General features: G+C 39.7%; 1 protein-coding gene and 1 pseudogene across 2 annotated transcripts in view; both read left to right on the forward strand.

Moving 5' to 3' along the window:
* LOC129862113 (carbohydrate sulfotransferase 8-like) overlaps positions 1-3,396 on the forward strand; it is a 134,961-nt gene extending 131,565 nt beyond the window's left edge. For both annotated transcript variants that reach the window (XM_055933475.1, XM_055933476.1), the window contains exons 3-5: positions 205-245; positions 412-821; positions 1,082-3,396. In XM_055933475.1, coding sequence (XP_055789450.1) covers positions 205-245; positions 412-821; positions 1,082-1,790 — 1,160 coding nt within the window. In that variant the 3' untranslated portion in view covers positions 1,791-3,396. The remainder of the gene's footprint in view (positions 1-204; positions 246-411; positions 822-1,081) is intronic.
* Positions 3,397-3,961: 565 nt separating this feature from the next.
* LOC129862953 (vacuolar protein sorting-associated protein 4A-like) lies at positions 3,962-6,318 on the forward strand (annotated as a pseudogene).
* Positions 6,319-18,942: the final 12,624 nt, after the last annotated feature.

Below are 18,942 nucleotides of genomic sequence, written 5' to 3' on the forward strand. Positions count from 1 at the left end.
GCCCCATCTGTAATAGACACCATCTCTCCTCTAGGCTCTGTCTTGATTCCTATTTCAGCTCGGCTGGAGAAAATTGTTACAAGCTAAATACTTTTTGTAATACGTAATGTAGGATTCTATCAATCTCTCTCTCTCTGTCTCTCTGTCTCTCTCTCTTTTTCTCTCTCTCTCTCTCTCTCTCACTCTCTCTCTTTTTCTCTCCAGGTGCGAAGTTCATGGTTGCTCCAAGGTGGCCAATTCAAAAGGTAAGATTACTTGATCAGATCAGATGCCTGCTTACATTCAGCTCACTGAGCTGCTGAGCTCTCTCAAAATAATGTAATGACGCCATCTTGTGGATTATTGAGGAACAAGCACTATCTCCATCTTGTGTAAAGTTGAGCTTCTGTTAACAATTGTTCCATGTGACAGGATCAGCCCTCAGACAGTGCAGTCGTTGAGGGCATCAACCTAGGTGGAGGTTTCCATGGAGCTCCAGGGGAAGAGATATCCTCTAACCCCAGCCTCCCTAGTCCTAGCCCCAGACAGCCCCCTTCCTTACAGTGGCTGCCCCACTCATCCACCCCAACTTCCGGAGACCAACAAGCCGAAAGCCCCAGGCCACCGGTCACTAAACGCCACAGGAAGCTGCTGTTAAAGAGCGGTTCTGTAATTCCTAGTGGTGCCCCCCCTGGTGAGGAGGACCGTCAGTTACAGGGCATGGCTCATACCCAAGTGTCCCGCCACCACCTGCTGAGGGAGGTCTGCACCAAATACCAGCCGGGCGTCACCGAGCACCCCGTCTCCAGCCGGCAGGTGTCCCGCGTCTACGTGGAGGATAGGTGTTGTAACTTTAGTGGTTAATTTCATTGAGCATTATTTACAGTACATGTAAATAGTAAATACATTACATGATTTACATGTATAATTGTATTTCATTGCAATTCATGTTCAGGGCTGATCTAGAGGTCCCCCTGTCCATGTCATTTTATTCATTGTGATCTTAAAGGCCTAACTGATCCTAAATCAGGACTCCCACTTTGAGATGTTAGCCCCAGATAACTATTCATATATTTCTGTTGTATTGGTTAATTAATAATAGGTCGGGCCTGCTGTACTGTGAGGTGCCCAAAGCTGGCTGCTCCAACTGGAAGCGGGTGCTGATGGTCCTGGGAGGCAGTGCCACCTCCACGCACGGCATCGCCCACAACGACGCCCACTATGCCAACCAACTCCATCGACTGGACGCCTACAGCCAGGCGGGCGTGGCCGAGCGCCTCCGCTCTTACACCAAGGTCCTCTTCGTACGGGAGCCTTTCGAGAGGCTGGTGTCGGCCTTCCGTGACAAGTTCGAGAGCCCCAACTCGTACTACCACCCGGTGTTTGGCCGGCCCATCATCTCCCGGTACCGGGCCAACGCCTCGCTTTCTGCCCTAAGGACCGGCGCCGGGGTCACCTTCAGGGAGTTTGTCCAGTACCTGTTGGATGTGAGGCGACCCGTGGGCATGGACATCCACTGGACGCCGGTCAGCCAGCTATGCAGCCCCTGCCAGCTGCACTACGACTTCATCGGGAAATTCGAGAGCCTGAAGGAGGAGGCCAACTTCCTGCTACGGAGCATCGGGGCACCTAGCAACCTCACTTTCCCTGACTTTAAAGACAGGAACCCCAAAGCAGAAAGGACTTCCTCCACCATTACCCAGAGATATTTTGAACAGTTGAACGCCACGGAGAGACAGAGGGCCTATGACTTTTATTACATGGATTATCTGATGTTTAAATACCCCAAACCCTATAAAGACCTGTACTGAAGGACAGGCTGGATTGACATGTTTAGATGATTAATTTAAGATTATAAATATGAACACTACAGAAGAGATTATTATCCTGTGGGACTTGAATAAGCACTACAGATACATTGATGTAAAGTATTCTACGTGTCTTATTTATATCTGGTTACAATTATGATTTGATGTGATTACTTTGAGCATAGGTTGTACAGCTTTTGATCATAACACTTTGTATAGTGTGCAAACTGATGTGCTTTCTTTGTAAAATGCACTTTTATTGATTGGCAGACATAGCCTACATACAACATCCTCTCAACAATCAACAAGATATTGCTCTCAATCAACAGCATAATGACTTCTATGAAGTGACCTATACTCTGAGTGAAGACTTTATCATCTGTTCATTTTCTTCTTTTTTTCAGCCTTGTTATATGAAGGTATACTTGTCATTTTGGGTCACCGTCAATCATGTGACTATTAAAATGGAAAACGTGTCTTGTTATTCTGCAGACTTTTATAAAAAGAAGGAAAAGAAGAAAAAAAAGGGGGAAAAAGCTATAATCTCCCAAAGCAAAGACTAGTGTTTGCAGATACTGTAGCAGATTTCAGTTACTGAAATCCTACATTGCCTACTGATGAGAAGTACCATGTGTCTTAGACCATTTTAATATCATTCAATTTGATTTCAAAACAACATTTGCTCTTGAGGTATTTTTTTTCTATTTTACATACAGAACATACAATAAACTTGTTACAGAACGTACCTCAAGGCGGAAGGTAGCCTAGCGGTTAAGAGCGTTGGGCCAGTAACTGAAAGGTCGTTGGTGCAAATCCCGAGCCAATTAGGTGAAAGATCTGCCGATGTTCCCTTGAGCAGGACCCGTAACACTAATCGCTCCTGTAAGTCTTTCTGGATAAGATGAGTCTTTCTGCTAAATGAAAACAAACTAAGGGACAGGAAACACATGAAATAAGGGACAGTAAAAGTATATCAATGTCAGTTGGTAGCTGAGTTGGTAGAGCATGGCGCTGCCAGGGTTGTGGGTTCGATTCCCACAGGGGACCAGTACGAAAAAAGTATCAAAATGTATGCACTCACTAATGTAAGTCACTCTGGATAAGAGTGTCTGCTAAATTACTCAAATGTAAAATATTGCCTTTCAGATACAACTGTGGGTTCATGATCTTTGATTCTGTAATGTACAATAGGGTTTTTGGGTAACTGTATGGGCCTCATGTTACAATACTAATGATTACACTGTAAAGAGTGAATGTATTGTTTTACATGTCTGTGCAGAAGTGTTCTATCTACAAACACGATTTCAATCCCCCAGCCTTAACACTGCCAATTTTGCTAATTTTGTTTGGGTTTTCATTTGTTTGGGTTTTGAAGCACCATTACCATTAATAGATGTTTTATCAAGCCTTTACTAATTAAACAAAAATATTTCTCTTTTCTTTTTCCACATCTGGTTTTAGGAAAAGTGACAAAAGTGTTACAAAGAACCCTTTTGGAACCCTTTTTTCTAAGAGTGTAGAACAATAACTATTAAATGGGAAATGTTTTACATTGTTCAAGCTAAAAATAATTTCCTAACAGACACAATAAAGTCATTATCAAGCATCATCAATTATCAAGCATTATCAATACATCCCTCTCCTAGAACAGCCAAATCAAATCAAATCACATTTTATTTGTCACATACACATGGTTAGCAGATGTTAATGCGAGTGTAGCGAAATGCTTGTGCTTCTAGTTCCGACAATTGCAGTAATAACCAACGAGTAATCTAACCTAACAATTCCCTAACTATTACCTTATACACACAAATGTCAAGGGATAAAGAATATGTACATAAAGATCTATGAATGAGTGATGGTACAGAACGGCATAGGCAAGATGCAGTAGATGGTATAGAGTACAGTATATACATATGAGATGAGTAATGTAGGGTATATAAACATAAAGTGGCATAGTTTAAAGTGGCTAGTGATACATGTATTACATAAAGATGGCAAGATGCAGTAGATGATATAGAGTACAGTATATACATATACACATTATATTAAGTGGCATTGTTTAAAGTGGCTAGTGATACATTTTTAAATACATTTCCATCAATTCCCATTATTAAAGTGGCTGGAGCTGAGTCAGTATGTTGGCAGCAGCCACTAAATGTTAGTGGCCAGCTATGTCCCAGATGTTCCGGCTGCACCTGGGCAACACGAGTCACAGCATCAGTGACGCAGACCTGTGTAAGCTCGCCAAAAAGACAGAAAGCTACTCTGGGGTCGATATCAGCGTCATCGTATGAGATGCCCTCATGCAGCCTGTCAGGAAACTGCAGTCAGCCCCACACTTCAAAAAGGCCATTTATACACACAATAGTAACTCTATTGCAGTCAACTCTTGCATACAACACTAAAGGTACATCTCTTTCTCAACCTTTAAGGATATTTAAGATAGTGTGCTGTTGTCATGGTACTCTAGGTGCAAGGTCCATCCAGTGCCAACAGTCAATTGATGGTGGATGACCTTCTGACCCCGTGCTCGCCTGGGGACCCAGGAGCCATAGAATTGACCTGGATGGATGTGCCTAGCGACAAAATTCCGGAGCCCATCATCTGCATGGTAAGAAACACACATTGTCAAAGACTCCAGCGACCCTAGTCTTAGACTGTTCTCTCTGCTACCGCACGGCAAGTGGTAAGGAACGCCAAGTCTAGGTCCAAAAGGCTTCTCAACAGCTTCTACCCCCAAGCCATAAGACTCCTGAATAGCTAATCAAATGGCTATTTGCATTGCCCAAAAAATGGCTATTTGCATTGCCCTTTATGCTGCTACTATTCTGTTTGTTATCTATGCATAGTCACTTTAACTCTACCTACATGTACATTTTACCTCAATTACCTCGACTAACCTGTGCCTCCGCACATTAACTCTGTACCGGTACCCCCTGTAAATAGCCTCGCTATTGTTATTTTACTGCTGCTTTTTAATTATTTTTTACTTTTTATTTTCAATTATTTACTTATATATTTTTTACTTAACACTTATTTTTATTTTTTTCTTAACTTCTTAAAGCATTGTTGGTTAAGGGCTTGTAAGTAAGCATTTCACTGTAAGGTGAAATGCATCTGTTGCACCTGCTGTCTACACCTGTTGTATTTGGTGCATGTGACAAATAACATTTTATTTTATTTTATTTGACATTCACAGCACAGACATACTCACTGTGTTCATTGACATTCACATTCACAGCTCACAAACATGCTGGAACATGTTGTTTCAACATACACATCCTGGCATTGCACACTGACTCTCACATTTGTGTAATTGCTGAACCATGCTAATGCTTTTGTTTGTCTTCTCTGTGTCCCTCTGCCCTCCAGTCTGACATGCTGCGCTCACTATCCACCACACGGCCCAGAGTACAACTGAGGACTTGTTCAAGGTCAGGAAGTTCACAGAGGACTTTGGACAGGAGGGCTTAAAGGTCCTGGTCACCCGGGGGGTTCAGTTCTCCTTACCCTGTCTCTCCTCCTCTCAAACCCCATTCGTACAACCTCTTGTCAAATACAGTAGTAGCTACAGAAGCTACAGTACTACCACACTACAAACTTGGACTTGTTTGGCTAACCTGCATTGGCAAGACTGATGGAGCATTTTTAACTTCATGCATATTCTTTCCCTGTGATCATACACAGATTCCTGTAGACTAAAATACTATTTCTTTCTTTGCCATCCTGCACTTTTTGAAGTTGTTTTTGAAGTGACTCATTATGACAGAGTGGTGTTGAAGCGCTTTGAACAATTACGTCCCTGTGATCATACACAGATTCCTGTAGACTAAAATACTATTTCTTTCTTTGCCATCCTGCACTTTTTAAAGTTGTTTTTTGAAGTGACTCATTATGACAGAGTGGTGTTGAAGCGCTTTGAACAATTACGTTACGTCGTTTTCTTGTCTTGCATGTGTGTAATTGCATGTGTTTTATTCAATGTGTAAGTCTTAATGTATGTATTTTATGTGTTTGATTGCTCGCTTTACTTTGCTTTTAAATTCATTGAGTATTGACTGACCATAGCTGCACCAGGTTTGCCACTTGTCCCAGTCCCCACTAGAGCTACCCCTTCATTACAGGCAGTGTTACTTACAGTATTTAAGATTATTCATTATATTTCATTTCATCAAGATTTTTGCTGTGAAAACGTGACTGATGATGTACAGAGCTCATCATTGAGTGGGAGAGATGTTTACATTTAAGTATTTCTCTGTATTTTTCTGTATTATATTTTTATTTTTATATGACTGAAGACCTTTTTTATTGCTGGATTTGAACATTGAAAAGAATAGTTCCACGATAGACTATCATATTGTTCCAATACTGTTGTCATAATAGTATTGCTATGTCTCTGTATAATTGGGGGAATATTGGTTGAGTAATACTGAAGTCAGTTCTGGTCCCAGAGGGGATCTCACTGCTGTTACACGTAGCCATGATGACCAAGTTACCCTGACTTAATAAAAGATGAATAAAAAAAGAAGATGTGCTTGTTATTACTTTATTTTAACTTTACATTAAACTTACATCTTACTTTTGCTGTCATACCTGTAAAGAAGAAAATGGCTGCACTTCAGTCACACATTCATTTAGTACAGAGCTCATATAATAGAGTTATATAACACAGACTACAGAGAGACTGGGACAGTGTAAAGTAATAAGGCAAAAATATATTTTTTTAATTCCAATCCCAATCCCATCATTAGTTAGGCTTTTTAACTGACACTAGATAGGGTAGTTGTTCAAATTGAAATGTTGTATTACTAGGTCTCTCTTTATGTTATGTAAGCTGCACTGCAATTGAGTTTTCTTTAACTGCCAATGTGCTCCATTGTGGCACATGTATTTGTGTAAATAAAATCTATATATTCAGCCTGGTCTCATAGACTAAACGTAACATAGTAAATGGAAATCCGGGACATTCAAATTAGTATGATATGTTACGAATAGTATGGTTACATAAGACAAGAGATTACTTAAGGCAAAAAATAATGGAGGGTGGTTGGTCGGGTGGGCGTATAATACCAATGTCTGGCAACTCAAAGGTTGCGTGTTTCAAATCTCATCACTGGCAACTTTAGCATTTTAGCTAATTAGCAACATTGTAACTACTTACTACTATTTAGCTACTTAGCATGTTAGCTAACCCTTCACCTAACCCTAACCATAACAATTTAACCTATCACTTAACCCTAACCTTAAGCAGTTACACCGGTGGACCCTGGTGGCAATACATTTATAAATCCAAAAGCTATCTTGACTTAGAAGAGTTCCAGTGTTGGATAGCCATAGCCAGCTAGCTAACATAGCATCCCTTTCCGTTTGAGCCGGGTGTTTGAGTAGGCTAAACTAGCAAGCTGCATTTGCTAGCTAGGTAAGTGAATGTGAAAGTGGGGGAACAAATACAACATATATAGCTAGCTCTCTCTCTCTCTCGCTCTTGTTTCTCATTCTTTTTTGAAGAAATGAATTTGTACAAAACTGTTCAACATGTCTTTGTCTTTCTTCTATGTCTTTCTCTCTCTTTGAGTCATCTACTCACCACATTTGATGCACTGCTGTGCTAGCTAGCTGTAGCTTATGCTTTCAGTACTAGATTCATTATCTGATCATTTGATGGGTCAACAACATGTCAGTTCATACTGCAAGAGCTCTGTTGGGTTGGGGGATGTCCAGAAGTTGTCATAATTTCTGTATAAATCTATGGAAAGGGGTGAGAACCATGAGCCTCCTAGGTTTTGTATTGAAGTCAATGTACCTAGACCAGGACGGAAGCAAGCTGTCCTCCAGTTACATCATGGTGCTACCCCAGAGAGTGCTGTTGAGGCTACCATAGACCTTCATTGCAAAACAGTGTGTTTTAATCACAGGAGGTTGGTGGCACCTTCATTTGGGAGGACAGGGCCCGTGGTAATGGCTGGAACAGAATTTGTGGAATGGTATGAAATACATTAAACACATGGTTTAATGCCATTCCATTCGCTTCGTTCCAGCCATTATTATGACCCGTCCTCTCCTCAGGAGCCTTCACTGGTTTTGATCAATTATTTGGTGACGTGAATATATCTAGTATAGTTTTATCTAAAAAGGATTCCTTTTTTATTGTTTCACTATTTAAAAAAAAAATGAAATTCACTGTAGGGGATGGTCCTCCCCTTCCTCCTCTGAGGAGCCTCCACTGATACGAAATGGAATTCATAACATATCATACGAATTGTAATTCGTAACATGTTATACAAGATGGACATCCACAAATTAATACATACCAGAGGTGGGACCAAGTCATTGTTTTACAAGTCACAAGTAAGTCTCAAGTCGTAGCACTCAAGTCCCAAGTCAAGTCCCAAGTCAAGACAGGCAAGTATCAAGTCAAGTCTTAAGTCCTAAACTTTAAGTTTCAAGTCCTAAGCAAGTCATAATGTGCTCTTCACCAAATGTAATACCGTTTCATATTTTTAACAAGAGTAATAGTTAGTATATTACATTTACGCAAATCATGAATGTTTTTAAAAAGATCTATATATTTATTACTTTCCAAATAAACGTTATATTTCCATGGAAATACATAGCCATGAGAAAGAACCCCCCCCCCCCCCCAATATTGATCGACTATCGAGGATCGCTATGGGGCGCAATTGGGCGATGTAGGCTTGTACACAATCGCCCAACCTTAACCCACACACACTCTCTGTGTGTGGTTACAGTAGGCTAACGTATGTCAATGGATTTAGGAACAGCAGTAACATCAGGCAGGATTTAGGCTACCAACTGCCTAGCCAGTTGTAGCTCAATCTTGGGTGCAATGATCACGTTCCCGCACTGACTGACTGTATGGAGGCTCATTGATTTAACCTTACATTAGCCTACATGCTACACTAGCAAAGTTATAAATTATATAGCTGCCGGCTATATTAGCCACGTCTTACCGTTATTTGTGCAGCTTCAAATGTCGAACAAAGTTGGAAATTGTTGCGCCTCCGTCTGTAATTTTCTTCCTGCATGTTTTGCAAGTTTTTTGCTGATACAGCGTCGTCTTTATATCCAAAAATGATATATTTTTGGGTATCATCTTTCCAAGGGCTCCATCTGAATTCATCCGCCGACGTTCCTCTGCACTGCCACACACAACTTTTTCTCAGCTGACACAATTTGATTGGCTGCTGTCCAATTCAAACTGTAATACGTTAAAGGAGGAGTTGATGCACTGCACACTCTTTTTAATAGCATAATTTTTTATATTTGGGCTTGGGGAGGGTATCAAGTCAGGTCTAGTTTAAAGGCTCAAGTCCAAGTTAAGTCATGAGTCATTGGTGTTAAAGTCAAAGTCGAGTTGCAAGTCATCATATTTGTCATGTGACTCGAGTCCACACCTCTGATACATACCATACCAAACGTAACATATCATACTCATTGTCCCGGATTTCATTAACTAGGTTACGTCTACCCAGAGTCCAGGTTGATATATTAATGAAGGGATCTGGTGGTTAACTAAGACTCTCTCATGACTTTCAAAACACCATTTGACTTGACTTGTGGAGTGGCAATGCACACCTCTTCTCATGGCTGTAAATACTGACACTTATTTGTAAATGGAGTGTATTTTACTGTTTTTCACTGTAATGGTAATGTTACTCTTGCTTACTAACCCAATTTCCCAAAGGGATAATAAAGGTTGTTTGACCACATCATGTCTTGTTTCTATTGTACTGTAAACATTTCTGGGGAAGAAATGGTGGGGCTGAAAGAGACACTCAAAACTGTGTGTCCAAACAAATGAGTGTGTGAATATGCACTCCAACAAGCTACCAAGTTAACTGAAGTTCAACCAAGAGGCCTGTAACAGCAGTTACTGTAATAACACCGGTTAATCGAATAACTAAATGTAATAACTTTAGATTTTTAATGTAAATAAACCAGTTCATGTAATAACTTGCCGGATAACGTAATGCAACATGTACATCTTGAACAGATAACGTAATGCAACATGTACATCTTGAACAGATAACGTAATGCAACATGTACATCTTGAACAGATAACGTAATAGCTTTTCTTGCTTAAGGGGCAAGCCGCCGTTAAAACAACAACAAAGCAGTCAGCCCGCCAGTGTTTTGGCAAACAGCTGAGTGATGGGGTTGGAGAAATGTAAGCAGGCCTTTTGACACCTATCACTGTAGGCTATGTTTCATCTTACAACAGCTACATAGAGGCAGTATTTAGTCAAATGTTACTATGTATGCATCAACATTAAACTAATTGGGACACAAGTTTTAATTAAAGATAAGATCAAACAAAAGACATGGGTGCACTTTCAGTTTATTGTGAAACCTTTCATCATCACCTTTCAATACCTTAGCTTTGAATTGTAAATGTTTATATAGAGAACAAAAATATAAACACAACATGTAAAGTGTTGGTCCCATGTTTCATGAGCTGAAATAAAAGACCCCAGAAATGTTCCATACCCACAAATAGCTTATTTCGCTACAAATTTGTGCACAATCCCTGTTAGTGAGCATTTCTCCTTTACCAAGATAATCCATCCACCTGACAGGTGTGACATATCAAGAAGCTGATTAATTTAGGCTAGGGGGCAGTATATTGATGTTTGGATGAAATACGTGCCCAAAGTAAACTGCCTATTTCTCAGGCCCAGATGCTAGAATATGCATACAATTGACATATTATGATAGAAAACACTCAAAAGTTTCCAAAACGGTCAAAATATTGTCTGTGAGTATAACAGAACTGATATGGCAGGTGAAAAACTGTTTTTCAGAAACTATTATTTTCCATTGCAAACCTATCCTCCATTTAAAGGGATATCAACCAGATTCCTTTCGCTATGGCTTCCATAAGGTGTGAACAGTCTTTAGACATAGTTTCCGGCTTTTATTCTGAAAAATGAGTGAGAATGATCACATCGCGTCAGTGGATAGCCAAATGTTCTCAGATTTGTGCATGCGCGTGCGCCGGGAGCGAGACCTTTTCTTTCTCTCTTCTATTGAAAAGGCTACCGTCCGGTTGAAATATTATCGATTATTTATTGTAAAAACAACCCGAGGATTGATTATAAAAAACGTTTGACACGTTTCTACGAACTTTACGGATACTATTTGGAATTTTCGTCTGCCCATCGTAACCGCACGAGACTATGGATTACTGAACAAAACGCGCCAACCAAATGGAGGTTTTTGGATATAAAGAGAATCTTAATCGAACAAAACAAACATTTTGTTTTGTGTAACTGGGAGTCTCGTGAGTGCAAACATACGAAGATCATCAAAGGTAAGTGATTCATTTTATTGCTTTTCTGACTTTCGTGACCAATCTACTTTGCTGCTAGCTGTTTGTAATGTTTAGTCTGCTGAGAGCTGTCCTCACATAATCGCATGGTTTGCTTTCACCGTAAAGTCTTTTTGAAATCTGACACGCCGGTGGGATTAACAACAATTAAGCTGTGTTTTGGTGTATTGCACTTGTCATTTCATGAAAATGAAATATTTTTAGTAATTTAATTTGAATTTGGCGCTCTGCAATTCACCGGATGTAGACGAAAATGATCCTGCTAAAGGGATCGGAGTGGCAAGAGGTATTTAACTTAAATAGCGAGGTGAGTTTGATGTGATACGTTGTCTGTTACCTAAATGGTCTGCTGAAATAACATTGCTAAAAAATAGGAGTCATATTTAAATTACTGAATCAAGGAAGAGACAGTTACCTAAATCTAATGAATAAATGTGGCGCTGTACATGTTATTTTTAAAGTCTTGGACATTTCATAAGTGTGAAGCCAAAAGAGAAAAGAAAGTTGTCAAGTTTGGTTTTAATCTTACGATAGAGGTAAGGCAGAATGTTGTTTGAGTAGGGGTTATATTTTTACCCACTGGTAAAACAAAATAGGAGAGGGATATGTTGAGCTGAAAGTGATTCAGGTGTGAATAAGGAAACATGTGATAATATATTCTGATGATTATTGTTGCTTGGTTTATTGTTTAGGTAACACCGGTGAATTTGAACAGGAAGTTAATGTATTCTAACATTATAATCTGTTTCCAATACGCGGAACAATGTCAGGTCATTAAAGTGGATTGCAGTTTGAGTTAATTTTTTATTTTACAGAGACAGTGCACATTAATCACAGTTGTGTGTGTCTAACGGCAGGGTATTCCAGACATGGGAAGCTCTCACACTGAAAGCAGATTGACTAAAGGTGCTTTTCCTTAAGGACATACAGTCATCTCTCATGGCGGATCTTGTGGATCTGCTGCCATAAGGTTTGGGTTTTCTGTTCAACAAAAATACTGAGTAGAGGGGGAGCCTGGACATTTAGAATATTGAATACAAGATAGGCGTCAGTGTATTGCATAAGATTTTTTCCAACTCAGGAGCTTATGCTTTCTATAACTATTGGGTTTCCTATCAAGTACTTTGAGAGCCTGTTTGCAGACAGACTGAATGGGTTTTAATGTTGAACAGCAAGCTTGGGCCAAACTAGTCAGGTAGTATGTTAAGTGGGGGAGTATCATAGATTTGAAGTATAGTTTTGTTACCTCTGTAGTCAAAACAATTTCATATGTTTTGGAAATTAGCTAGGTTGAATTTGGTTATTTGAGTTACCTTTTTCATTTGCTTTTTAAAAGAGAGGTTGGAATCAAGTATGATGCTGTGGTAATTAAAATCAGATACATAGACATCTGTCTCAGGGCATCAGATACCACCTGGAGCTTTTCCCCTGATACATAGACATCTGTCTCAGGGCATCAGATACCACCTGGAGCTTTTCCCCTGATACATAGACATCTGTCTCAGGGGCATCAGATACCACCTGGAGCTTTTCCCCTGATACATAGACATCTGTCTCAGGGGCATCAGATACCACCTGGAGCATTTCCCCTGATACATAGACATCTGTCTCAGGGCATCAGATACCACCTGGAGCTTTTCCCCCTGATACATAGACCTCTGTCTCAGGGCATCAGACACCACCTGGAGCTTTTCCCCTGATACATAGACATCTGTCTCAGGGGCATCAGATACCACTTGGAGCATTTCCCCTGATACATAGACCTCTGTCTCAGGGCATCAGATACCACCTGGAGCTCTTCCCCTGATACATAGACATCTGTCTCAGGGCATCAGATACCACCTGGAGCATTTCCCCTGATACATAGACATCTGTCTCAGGGCATCAGATACCACCTGGAGCTTTTCCCCTGATACATAGACATCTGTCTCAGTGGATCAGATACCACCTGGAGCTTTTCCCCTGATACATAGACATCTGTCTCAGGGGCATCAGATACCACCTGGAGCATTTCCCCTGATACATAGACATCTGTCTCAGTGGATCAGATACCACCTGGAGCATTTCCCCTGATACATAGACATCTGTCTCAGGGGCATCAGTTGTTTTCTTTGTGAGGGACATGCATACTGTGTTTTTATTTTTATTTTTTAGATGCAAACATGAGTCATTGAGCAAGTTTGTCATCTGAACCATTACATTAGTGAGTTCTTGTGTAGCTTGTTGTTTGTTATTTGCATGCATTTATCACTGTATCATCTGCATACATTGGAACTTCAGACCCTGTACAGACAGAAGGAAGATCATTGATGTAGGAGCTGAACAGTATTGACCTTTGGGGAATGCAAACATTGTAGACTTATGCAAACATATGAGTGGGGAAAAGTTAGTTTTGATTTTTACGCTGATGTGACAGCGCCAACTTTGAAAGATTTTAGATTTGTTAAAAATCAGGATAGTTTTTACTAAACATATCAACAGGTTGAAATTATGAGATTGCTCATTAAAGGGGTTATGGGTTTGTTTATTGTTTATTTTAGGTGTTGATTTTACTTAATTAAACATTGTATTATCTGATGTGTTTGAGTAGGATTCTATCTTCCGGAACGGATGGAAGTTACCTAAAGTATGTACTGTATGTTAAAGGAGACATGAGAGAACACGTCTACATTTTTATTAAATGCCTGGAATTAAATATCACTGATTCCTTACGCTGAGAAATGTACTACATTTGCGACAGAGGACTTTTTTAAAAACATTTAGATAGTAATGATACCAGGATAATTGTATCTAAGGGTAGCGTACGTTCAATTAAGCATACATATACATTGATGTAGATTAAAATGTATGATGAATGATTTGAGGTACAGTGGAATTATCATTATTATTAGGTTTTGTTTATAGTTAACTTTTGGGTTTCTGAATCGGTGTAGTATAATGAATGCTAACAAAGTGTTTTGTATTTTTTCTGGGAAAATGGGGGTGTCATTGTCTCTCTTTGAAATGTTTCCTGGGACTATAATCTTGGGGAGAGTGAGTGAGATTGAGGCCGTAAACTACCAAATTGAAAAGGGCCTGGAAGTTTTTGTGTGTTTTTACCTTAAGGTTTGCAAATACACACACACAACACATTTGTTATTACTATTTGTTACTGTTTTAAAAAAAACTATGTTTGATTTGTTTTTTTTTATTTCCTTTGGGTTTGGTGAGTTTTCCATTTGTTTTAGTGCCAAGGTATCTTGAAGGGGCATGCACTCACATGGCATTTTTAGTTTTTATTTTCTGAAGTTTTAATTAAACAGGTGAATTATTTTGATAAAGGACTGTTCTGGGAACCTGGGATACAACATGTAGGAAATGTTTGACAATTAAAAAAAAAATGTGTCTAATATAGTAAGAAACCCTTCTTTGAAGGGTTTGTATGACCTATCATGACTTTCCGTTGTGGCTTGACCACCCTCATTGGAAAGCCATTTGGATAATGAATTTAAGGTAATTTGTAATACTGATTTCAAGGTAATTTGTGTAATTGATGAATATGATGGAGTTTATAGTTCTTAGCCATATTAAGCAACAATCTGTCTTATGTAACCATACCAAATGTAACATATCATACTAATTTGTTTCCCGGATTTACGTTTACTGTATTACGTCTAGTCTATGAGACCAGGCTGTTTAAGCAGGTAAATTTAAGTTGTGGCAAAAACACAACCAGTTTAGATGTTTTCATCTGATTGTCAAACAATCGCTTCAAAGGGCTCCTTTTTTATTAGCGCACATTCATGCCCAAAAAAGGTATGGGCGTGGATCAGAAAACCAGTCAGCAGTGGTGTAAAGTACTTCAGTAAAAATACTTTAAAGTACTACTTAAATAGTTTTGGGGGGTATCTGTACTTTATTTTACTATTTATATTTTTGACAACTTTTACTTCTTACAACTTCACTACATTCGTGAAGAAAATATTGTACTTTTTATCCCATATATCTTCCCTGACAACCCAAAGTACTCGTTACATTTTGAATGCTTAGCAGGACAGGAAAATTGTGAAATTCATGCACGTATCAAGAGAACACATGGTCATTCCTACTGCCTCTGGTCTGGCGGACTCACTAAACACAAATGCATCTTTTGTAAATAATGTGTGAGTGTTGGAGTATGCCCCTGGCTATTTTAACAAGAAAATGGTGCCATCTGCTTTGCTTAATATAAGGAATTAGAAATGATTTATACTTTTACTTCTACTTTTGATACTTAACTATACTTTAGCAATTACATTTACGTTTGATACTCAAGTATATTTAAAACCAAATACTTTTAGACTTTTACTCAAGTAGTATTTTACTGCGTGGCTCACTTTTACTTGAGTAACTTTCTATGAAGGCATCTTTACTTTTACTCAAGTATGACAATTGGGTACTTTTTCCACCACTGCCAGTCAGTATCTGGTGTGACTACCATTTGCCTCGTGACATGTCTGTTGAGTATGCAGGCCATGGAAGAACTGGGTCATTTTCACCTTCCAGGAATTGTGAACAGATCCTTGTGACATGGGGCCGTGCATTATCATGCTAAAACATGAAGCGATGCCGGTGGATGAATGGCACCACAATGGGCCTCAGGATCTCGTCACGGTATCTCTGTGCATTCAAATTACCATCGATAAAATACATTTGTGTTCGTTGTCTGTAGCTTACGCCTGCCCATACCATAACCCCACCTCCACCATGGGACACTCTATTCACAACGTTGACATCAGCAAACCGCTCGCCCAAGCAACGCCATACACGTGGTCTGACAAATTCTCTAAAACGACATTGGAGGCGGCTTATGGTAGAGAAATTAACATAAAATTCTCTGGCAACAGCTCTGGTGGATATTCCTTCAGTCAGCATGCCAATTGCACTCTCCTTCAAAACTTCTGTGCTGTGTGTAATGATCTGTGTATTGATCATGCTGTTTAAATGAATTCGTCTTTCAATTTGAACCAAACAAGCTATGAAAACGTTTAGTTTATATCTTAAACAAACACTAGCGACCGTATCTTTCCAGGCAAAACATACCAATAGTTGAATTACAATCAGAAACTCAGATTTTAGTCAGTGCATTGGCTGGGAACTGAACTCGTGCCTCTCGCTTGGAAGGAAATAATTCTACCACTGCACCAGCAATGCTATTTGAATAACTAAGACTCCCCGTAAATAAACCCACGTTACAATGGTCTGTAGTCGTAAAATCAGGCACGTACTACCGAGACAATTCCCAGAAAATAGCCCTAATTTAAAGGTCCAATCGTTACTCCGGTAATGATTATCACATGCCAAATGAATAGATCAGCAGTCAGAGTAAAATCGACATTCATAGACTAGGAAACAGATCTTGCGCCTTTTAATAAAAGTAGATTATGTTTTCTCATGCAATGTATTTCAATTACTTTAATACATCACATTAATCACGCAATGATAATTAGTTTGACGGATACCCTAGGCTTTGTACGACATTATAAATTACGTTGAGATTCCATCTTAATTCGCGCTAACTTTATGGAAAACGGTTAATTCAATAAATCCCGCAACTCCTCTCATACTGGGAAGAAAAAAATAAACGTTTTCAGACCTTAAGGGCAGTTTTATTTCAAATGTTGTACCCAGACGGAGATAATCCAATAAGCATTTATAGTTACATCGTTACGGTAAATTAACCAAAAGTGGACACAGTCCAATCAGTTTCTAGAGCACAATTGCCCAGATCTTTTTAGACAGTTTAATAGTGCTTAAAACCTAATCTTTATCAAATTATCCATTAAAGATACCAACTCAAAACCTACGTACGTCTATGAATGGGTGGTTTAAATTGTATCTAATTATATTATCAGCATTACTTTCATCGTTATCACTAGTAATCGATTATACACACATACAATTTATCATATTTTCATATATTCACAGAATCCATATAAAATGTAAGAAATTCTTAGGTACTCACACAGAAGGATCACCCACAGAGGATTTAAGGATCACCCACACAGGATTGGGCAGATGTTCACACAGAACTGGTCAGATGTCCACACAGAACATCAGAACAAAATTAAAAGGTTACCCACACAGAGTCAACCTACCGCGCTCACATAGAACGCCCCTACAAAGATTACCTAGTGATCCCATAACAAAATACTCACACAGAGTAACCCAGGGCATACATGGCTAGCACATTTAACATAATTGGAATTCACCACCTCTGAGGGTCACTTAGACAGTCACACAGACACTTTCAGAATGAGGTCCTTCTTCCAATAGGGCTTCGTGTTTCACACAGAACGCACAGTCACCCTGGCCCCTCACCCCCACAGACTGCACCAATCCCCACTGTGATCAATTCAGTGTCAGGACGGCTCTAAGTGGCCCACAACCGACCAGTGATAGGTGTCTTTGAGTCAACTGACTCTCAGATCATTCTCCACTGACTCGGCCCTGCTTACGCCTCCAAGGTACCCCCCTCACAAAGGAATACACACTCAGAGCCTACGTAACATAGGCTTTTCTAAAAACTCGACTTCAAGTGTGGTTTGCTCACCTCTTTCATAAAAAAACTAAGTTCGAGATGTGGTATCCACTCAGCTCGCTGCCTCTAAGATCAAAGGTGGGTCCATCTGCTTCGTTCCCGAAGTGTGGTTTCCCTGAGATCCCAAGTTTGAGAAATCCCTCGTGCACGATTTGCCCAGATCTTCAGGAGCGGTCACCGAGTGAAGATTCACATCCCATTTTTGTCGCCAAATGTGGTGGCATTTTTCTGCTTTACCGAATGAGAAAAGTTACAAACTACACACCAGTCAGAGTTATACTTAAATTACATCTTTTATAATATGAGCTTTGCCATAGCTCTTTTTGACTTTCAATGATGCGCTATCTCTAATGAACCATTGAAAAGTACCAACAGAAAAGTACAAAGATCTTTTATAGCCAAGATACACCCCTCTCAACTTACATGACGAATCACAGATCTTAGGAACTGTTCACAAAGAAAGACTTTTTATTGAGAAAGGAGTATCCCTTAGCCAGATAACATTCGCCATTAATTATTGTTGAGTTTGGTCCCTCAGACGAGGTTCTAATCTCGTTCCTGGTACTTCATAGCACAGAACCATTACCTCATCCAAGACATAACTCAATTGTCAACTCTAGATACTCCCATCTCAAGTAAACCCCCTCTTGACCCCACTCCTGGACAAGCTCACTGAGGGCAGTGAGCCTCTAGGTCATACACTATCCCAGGATAAGCGCACAGACATTGTGGAGACAAGTAATTGGTTCCCCATTAATCACGGCATCCCTTCACATGGTTTAAGAATAGGTAAAAACACATTCACATATGAAGACAATGTTCCATTCTGTCATCTTCCCTTTCAGATATTCTGCATAGCACCAGGGACATATGAAAGACAAGCCTGACCTCTCCCCTCTTCGGGCTCCAAGTGACTGAGCCCTAGCTGAGGGAAAAGTGCAACTACCAACACTATAGTCCAAAAGGATACATTCTAATGACAAGTATCTAACATAAGCATATTATGCAAATAAAACATCTTAATTATCTATGTTACCCAACTAATTCTGATTCAACCGCCACAACACCTTCTGTACAACTCTGACCATGGCAGCCTCAACCTGCCTTTCTCTCACTGGACACCTCTGATCTCCAGCAGCATGGGCACACTGACAGCTAACGCACAACTTTTCCCACCTGTAATACACATTCCTTTGCCTCATGCCCTCCTGCACATTTCTCACATCTAGTTTTCTCCATCCTAC

Source organism: Salvelinus fontinalis, chromosome 9 (genome assembly GCF_029448725.1).
Source record: "Salvelinus fontinalis isolate EN_2023a chromosome 9, ASM2944872v1, whole genome shotgun sequence".
Lineage (NCBI taxonomy): Eukaryota > Metazoa > Chordata > Actinopteri > Salmoniformes > Salmonidae > Salvelinus > Salvelinus fontinalis.